Raw genomic sequence first — 8,079 nt, 5'->3', positions numbered from 1 at the left:
CTTAGATGTGAATCCCTGGATTGTTTTCAAATCTATAAAATGAAGACAGTTGAGCCAGGTGTGGTGTTGCATGCCTGTAATCCCAGTTCCTTGGGAGGCTGAGGTAGGAGGATTGCAAGTTTGAAGCCAGACTCAGAAGCTTAGCAAGTTCTAGGCAACTTAGTAAAATCCTGGACCTTGTCTCAAAATAAAAAATAAAAAGGACTGGATGTGGCTCAGTGGTTAAGTACCCCTAGTTAAATTAAAAAAAGAAAGAAAGAAAAGAGAAGTAAATGAAGACAATTAACAAGTCTTTTAAGATTAAATGAGATAGCATTTAAAAGACCTACCTAGAATAGTATCTGTTACAAAGTTGAAATTCAACAAATTCTGGACCCACCACCTGGGTTCTGCCTACTTAAACACACCTGATGGTTCCTTACAGAGGTCAGAGTCTATAATCAAGGTGGGCACAAATCATGGGTATAGTTGGGAAATATGAGCAGAATTTCAGTTAATCTTAATTAGTTACACAAAATAAATCTTTTGTTCCTGACATTAATCTTGGAATTCATTTTTGGTACATTCCCCCCACCCCCTTTTTCTTCATAAATACCAGATTTTCTTGAGGTCAGGGACTTTGGCAGTGGGCAGGTAAGTGTGGTGTTGGGGGACTCCCTCCTGACCCTCTTTTGTTTAGTCTGCTATTAAATACAACAGCTTTCAGAAACTAAGGTGAGAACAGGTAGCCCTGAAGCCTGCTGGGGAGCAGAAGGAAGTCAATTTAGGGTTTTAAGTTTAGGGTGAAAAAAATTCATCAATTGTATAGTTCACAATAGGGTAAAGAGTGAATTTCTATTTAAAATCTGTCTTTTCAGGGCTGGGGACATAGCTCAGTGGAAGGGAGCTTGCTTAACATGTGAAAGGCCCCCAATTCAATTCCTGGCACCTAAATAAAATCTGTCTTTTCCAGGAGAATACTAACTGGGAAGCTTCCTCTCACTGTTTTGGTGGTGTTCATAATGCATGCACCTGCCTTGGGACTGAAGGGACTATGGGGGGAGACACTCAAGGGAATTTAGAATTTGGGGGAAGACAGGTGAGTTTTAGACCCAGGGCCAGCTATTCACCCAAGGGCTTTAGTGGAATTGCCCTGCGGTCTACCCCAGAGATGGCTCTGAGCACAGGAGGTTAGAGTTTCCTGTCTCCAGAAGACAGCTGTTACAGGTGAGGGAGAAATGAAGCTTGATTGGCTAGAATGGGAGAAGCAAGGAGGCCGTGGGGGGACTTTCCTGTCCTGTCCCTGTCTCAAAAGTGGAACTACTTCCTTTCTTCTGCAGTCTTGCTTTGAAAGCAGTCCACTCTGCACTCTTTCTGCGCCTTCTTCCTTCTCAGCAGCTCTGCCTCTGCCACAGGGGTGACAGACAGATTAAGGGTTTATGTATTATTTCCCCATGTAACTGTCTTTTAAGGGACAAAAATGAGTCTCTGGCTGGGTACGGTGGCACACGCCTATAATCCCAGTGCCTCGAGAAGCTGAGACAGGAGTATTGCGAATTCAAAGCCAGCCTCAGCAAAAGTGAGGCACTAAGCAACTCAGTGAGACGCTGTCTCAAAATATAAAATAGGACTGAGAATGTGGCTCAGGGGTCGAGTGCCCCTGGGTTCTTTAGGAGGGTATTAAGAGAAGAAAGTTATACTTGTGGACAGTCCAGGCCACACATATCCTTGAAATGTCGGGATTATTCCCTCCACTGACCTTAGGAAATCACCTATAGTCTTGTTTCACACAATAAATTTAGAAAATGTGGATGTGTAACTGATGTGATTCTGCAATCTGTATTTGGGGTAAAAATGGGAGTTCATAACCCACTTGAATCTAATGTATGAAATATGATATGTCAAGAGCTTTGTAATGTTTTGAACAACCAATAAAAAAAAAAAGAAAGAAATTTAGAAAGAAAGTCCAGGAATTTAAGAGAGAGAAAGAGAGAGAGAGAGAGAGAGAGAGAGAGAGAGTGTGTCTCCAGGAGTCCAGCTGTCTAAGCCTATGGCAGGACAAAGTTTACCTGGTAACTGATGATGCTAGGCTGAGAACTCAGCAGCAATTTGTCTTTACATTTGTCCCCACCTACCGAGTTAATCTGACAACTCTGGGACAGGGGACTGAGTTGGTAGGATCAGTTTTAGTATCTAGGGGCTGGCTAGCCCCCAAACACTCATCTAGTGAGGATCAATACCCTATTCTTCTCAGTGTGTGGAGATCATTTACCCAGATTGGCGCTTCCAGAACAGAAAAGGACCCAAGGCCCTGTATGAGCTGGTCCTGGGGCCGGAATCCCCTGTGTCTACCAGAGCATGACCACACTCCTGCCGCTGCTGCTGGGCCTCAGCCTGGGCTGCACAGGAGCAGGTAAGCATCTTCCTTCCTGGGACCCTCTCATCCCCTGTTCCTCTTTTAGGGCAAGGCTGTTCAGTTTTGTTATTGGGTTTGGGCAACCTGGACTAGTTGGTCTCTCTACTTTGTTATTCCTATAGCACTTTGTACTGTACTTTTGCAGCATTTTTTTTTTTCCAGTACTGGGAATTGAAACCAGGGCTGCCTTGTGCATGCAAGGCAAGTGCTCTACCACTGAGCTACATCCCCAGCCCTTTTTTATTTTTTATTTTGAGACAGGATCTCACTAAGTTTCCCAGGCTAGCATTAAACTTGTGATCCTCCTGCCATAGGCTCCCTAGTAACTGAGACTTGCAGCAATTTTAATAATAACCAAGCGGTGTAGCTAGTTGTGTAATGTGTATTCCTTGCTGCAAAGTTGGCCAGGACAATGGCTGCATCTCCAGCTCCTAGCACTGTGCCTGGCACACAGCAAGTGTTTCATAAATAGGAATGCAATGAATAGTTAATAATATTTCCAACACAGAACAAGGCTTTTTTTTTCTTCACCCCTTTTCTCCCTTTCAATCATTTGCCTTACTGAAGGTCTCTGTTTGGGGTAACTTTTAATGTTTAATCATGCAAATAATCATGGGCTGCTCCTATCCCAGTAGTCTCACATAATGAGGAAACTGGATCTAAAATCTTCTCTGCTTTTACATCTATTCTCCTCAGTTGGGGCTTTTAGAGACTCCAGCATGGAAGCATGATCAGTAGAGGCTTTCCAAAATGGGAAATCTCTGCCAGACTAACTGGATATAACTGAGGTTTGGGTTCCCAGATGAATACAAGAAAACCCGTGTGTTTTGTTCTTCTGTGTGTTTATGTGTTCTGTGACCAGATGGGTAGGTTCCCCCCTACCCCCTCCAACCTTTTATCCTAGACCTGCTGGGTACAATTCCATGGTGACACATAGTCCCCACAGGCTAAGGGCTCAGTCACACAAGACTTCCCCCACTTCAGAGGTCACTCACAACTAGAAGGACCCCAGGTTAGAAGGCCCACAACTTCCATCCAACTTGGCTACAAATCAGAATTTTCCATGATCCCCTCCTTGAGTTTGATAATTCACTAGACAGGCTCATAGAACCTAGGAAAATAACTTACTATTGTTGATTTATTACAAAGACTAGTTTAAAGGGTAGAGGTGAGACACCAGATGAAAAGGTACATAGGGCCAGATCCCCAAACGTCTCCATGGAGTTAGGGTGTGCCTCCCACCTGACATGTGGGCTCAGAATTTCATAGGGGTTTATGAGACCTCATCACATAGGCATGACTGATTGAAGAGCCTTCCAGCCCTTCTCCCATTCCTGAATGATAGGAGATGGGGACAAAAGTTCCACGCTTCTAATCAGGGCTTGATCTTTCCAGTGTCCATCCCTCATCGGAGTCCACCAAGAGTCACCTCATTCAAACAAAAGACACTGCTAGGAAATTTCAAGGGATAAGGAACTCTGCATCAGGAACTAGTCAAAGACCAAATATTGGAACAAAAGATGCTTTTAACGCCCTGTACCATTGCTCGTGAAATCACAAGCATTTAGGAACTTTGTGCCAGGAACAGGAGAAAGAGAACACTTTTTTTTTTTGGCACTGGGGATTGAACTCAGGGACACTTAACCACTGAGCCACATCCCCAACCCCATTTTGTATTTTATTTAGAGACAGGGTCTCACTGAGTTGCTTAGTGCCTTGCTTTTGATGAGGCTGGCTTTGAACTTGCGATCCTCCTGCCTTAGCCTCCTGAGCCGCTGGGATTACAGGTGTGTGCCACTGTGCTTGTCCAGAGAACACATTTTTAAGTATGTCATACCTACCCCTCCTCCTCTGGCTCCTCTAGGTGGCTTTGTGGCCCATGTGGAAAGCACCTGTCTCTTGGATGATGACAGGAATCCAAAGGACTTCACATATTGTATCTCCTTCAACAAGGACCTCTTGGCCTGCTGGAATCCAGAAGAGGGAAAAATAGCCCCTTGTGAATTTGGAACACTGTATCCATTGGCCCAACAAATCTCACAATACCTCAACCATAACGATAATCTGCTGCAGCGCTTGCGCAACGGACTGCAGGATTGTGCCACACACACCCAGCCCTTCTGGAAATCACTGACCAACAGAACACGTAAGAAGAGAGGGGTGCAGAGGGGCTAATGGGGAAGCACAGTTGGGGGGTGGGTAGGGAAGATCCCTTAGCAGGCAAGGGGTTTGAGATTGGAGCAGGAAAGAAGCTACAGTGACTTCCAAGAGAGCTTATGGGTCAGACCTGGCATTTATCAATTGTGATTGAACATGATCTTGGAGTAAAAAAGATTAGTGCATTGAATGAAGGCAATGAAGGAATGCAAGAGAAGAAGCAGTGAAGCAGGTGTAAATGTAGTGCCTCCCCTTGAAGCAGTGGCTCGTTACGGGGTGGTGAGCGTGGAAAGTAGGTTGGCAAAATCTATGAAGAGTTGAAATGGGAAAGAAATCAGGTTGGAGAGAAAGCCAGAATGTCACCTTTGTGGTCATGTTTTTCCTTCTGTGTAGGACCACCATCTGTGCAAGTAGCCCAAACCACTCCTTTTAACACAAGGGAGCCTGTGATGTTGGCCTGCTATGTGTGGGGTTTCTATCCAGCTGAGGTGACCATCACGTGGATGAAGAATGGGCAGTTTATCAACCCTAACAACAGTGCTCAGAAGACTTCCCAGCCCAATGGAGACTGGACATACCAAACCGTTTCCCATTTACCCTTAACCCCTTCTTATGGGGACATCTATACCTGTGTGGTGGAGCATTTTGGGAATCCTGGGCTAATCTTTCAGGACTGGAGTAAGTGTATGGTAGACAGGAGGAATCAGAGAAAAAAAGAGATATTGGAAGTTGTTGGTTGGCAAAGAAACATGGGTATTTGGGCAAAGGGTATGAGATGTGGAGAGATGCATGGTTCATATGGATCAGATGGGGATGCCAGAAATTGGAAGCGAGTCTGGAAAAACTTATGGAGGGTTTATGACCAGAGATGGGGCAATGGGATAAAGGAATGTAAAGAGTTAGTTATTGTCATTGTTGCTATCATGGTGTGGTTGATATTGCTATGTCTTGTACTGACAGTGTGAGGGGAACATGATTGTCCTAGAAAGAGGATGTAAATTTGGGAACCACACATTCAGAACCAAGCATTGGAATTCACTATCATAAGAGACTGGTTAGATTTCAACTATTCTGTTGTCAGGTCAGGAATGGGAGTTGAAGAATTAATGAAGGTAAGAGGAAAGGGGGCTCTCTCCTGGTGGGGCAGCCATGAATCGAGGCTGTCCTATCTAGTGTGATGAGGTGGTAAAGACATGGAGGGTAGATATGGTGGGCATGCTTAGGGACTAATAGGTTAATGACCACTGTTTCAATCCCAGGATTGGGAGTTGTTAAAGGTAAGAAGAAAAGTAGCACCCAGATTTGGAGGTTCTTGGGAAAGGAAAGAGGTAGAAATGAGGAAGAGAAAAGGTGACTATGAGGAAAGGAACCATAGAACAGCATTCCAGACTGGCTGTGGAAACCAGGCCTCCCCTTGGTGGGAGTGCTCTGTCTTTCTGGGCAGCTGTTGAAGGGTCTGGGGAACAGGAAGAGAGAGGAACTTGCATGTTCACTCAAGTTCTCCTGGGGTAGGTCTCCCTGGTGCACAAGGAGTTTCGCTGGGGGATGGAAGGTACATTTTATGGGGGAAATAATCCAACTGGAATATGATTCAAATAGGACCAGCTCTAGGAATTGGGGTGGGGGGAGCGCTATGGAGTGGAATGGAGGCAAACCTCTAAAAGGATACATGAGAAATCTGGCTGTAGAAGACACATAAGCTGCTGTATTAGAGAGGAAGTAGAAACTAGGGTGCCAACTCTGGGGACATAGGTTCTCCAGGGTTGCTCTAGGAGTAGAGGTCCACAGGATGGCAGGTTTGAAAGAGGAAAGTCATCTCCTTGGGAGTGGGTTGGTGGGAACCAGATCCATGGGGCTTGGAAAAAGGACCTGTGAACCTTCTAGATGGAGGTTGCAAGAGATCATGTTGCTCTGACAGTGAGTACTAGAGACTGGTTCTAGTAAGTTTCTACTTTTTGCAGCACCTGGGCTGTCCCCTGTGCAGACGGTGAAGGTTTCGGTGTCTGCGGTGACTCTGGCCCTGGGCCTCATCATCTTCTCTCTTGGTTGCATCAGCTGGCGGAATTCTGCATCCTCTAGTGAGTGACCCCCTTGACCTTCCATCTTTACACCTACTCCCAGCCTCTGCTCACTTTCTGTTTGTGGTTGATTCACCCACTCTTACCTGTTTGTTATGAATAATACTAGATATTTTCATCCATAAAAACTGGTATAATCAAGTGTCTTCCTCTCCTAGGCTACATTCCCCTCCCTGGATCCAATTATCCAGAAGGTAATTTGTTGGTCTGTTTGCCCTCTGTGGGGGGTGAGGGTTAGAGAGGGGTTGGTGTTGGGTTCATGGCATGATTTAAGCTGTTTTGGTTGGGATTAGGAGTAGGAATGAGGAAAGGGGAAAGAAGAGAGCCCACAACCTGTCTTCTACCCAATGGAGTGTCCATGGGAAGGAGCTGAAGATGGTTCCTTCATATTAGAATTATTGACCTAGAATTTTGAATACCATTATATTAAGGGCTCTGACATGGGATGGTTATAGAAACAAAAGATGGGGTCAAGTTGGCTTATTATTATCTCTTTTCTATTTCTTCTGCAGGACGGCACATTTCGTAGAGATAGAATCCTACAACTTCCATGCTGAGGAGATTCAAACTCTTAAGGATGCTACCCTACCCACTCCCCAACATCTTAAATTACCCTACATTCTTTTGGATCCTAAGATTTTTTTCCACCCAATTCTTTGAATTTCCCAGTCTCCCTATGTAAACCTTAGCAACTTGGGGGAGCTTATTCCTGGGAATATTCTGAAATTAAATTATTATCCAAGGCTATATTTCTGGGGTGAGTATAATCTGGGGGAGGCTGGGGATAAAGATCCTCGTGAGGGACTCATTGTGCCAAAGAGGTCACTGAGTTGCTGGTGTCATCTCTGAGAAATAAACTGATGGAAATATATATTTTTTTCTGTGTGTTTTTCCTAGGGGTCTGGGGGAAGGAATATGGCTGAGGCTGATTCTCTCATTAAGTGAAGGAGCTGGTTGCCTCCTCGTTTTTTCAGCTAGACGTGACAGAATTTGGGACAATTTTTGAATTTTTAATTCATAAGAAGAAATTAAGCTGTGATGGAATAGAGTCACAGAATAAGAGGGAGTGTCTAACAATCTACCCCATAAGGGGTCTTTTAAGGATTAAATGAACACTTCTAAATGGCTAGGTACATGCCTGGCATATACTGAACTCTCAGTGGTGACATTAGCTATTATCAGTTATTTGGCATCTGGGCAAGCAGTGTGCCAGGTCTTTTTTTTTTTTATTGGTTGTTCAAAACATTACAAAGCTCTTGACATATCATATTTCATACATTTGATTCAAGTGGGTTATGAACTCCCATTTTTACCCCGTATACAGATTGCAGAATCACATCAGTTACACATCCACGTTTTTACATATTGCCATACTAGTGACTGTTGTATTCTGCTATCTTTCCTATCCTCTACTATCCCCCCTCCCCTCCCCTCCCATCTTCTATCTCT

The 8,079-nt window shown here is 44.5% G+C and overlaps 1 protein-coding gene across 1 annotated transcript; it reads left to right on the top strand.

Moving 5' to 3' along the window:
• The first annotated feature begins 2,113 nt into the window (after positions 1 to 2,113).
• Positions 2,114 to 7,501, top strand: LOC107143780 (HLA class II histocompatibility antigen, DM beta chain). Its single transcript, XM_015487519.2, has 6 exons — positions 2,114 to 2,392; positions 4,260 to 4,541; positions 4,946 to 5,230; positions 6,514 to 6,630; positions 6,789 to 6,824; positions 7,143 to 7,501. Exons 1-6 carry the CDS (start codon positions 2,338 to 2,340, stop codon positions 7,157 to 7,159), a joined length of 792 nt encoding a protein of 263 aa, XP_015343005.1. The 5' UTR covers positions 2,114 to 2,337; the 3' UTR covers positions 7,160 to 7,501.
• The last annotated feature ends 578 nt before the right edge of the window (positions 7,502 to 8,079 follow it).

This window comes from Marmota marmota, unplaced genomic scaffold (genome assembly GCF_001458135.2).
Source record: "Marmota marmota marmota unplaced genomic scaffold, marMar, whole genome shotgun sequence".
NCBI classification, from domain to species: Eukaryota; Metazoa; Chordata; class Mammalia; order Rodentia; family Sciuridae; genus Marmota; species Marmota marmota.
The sequence above is the reverse complement of the archived record's forward strand: the minus strand, read 5'-3'. Positions and strand labels throughout refer to the sequence as shown.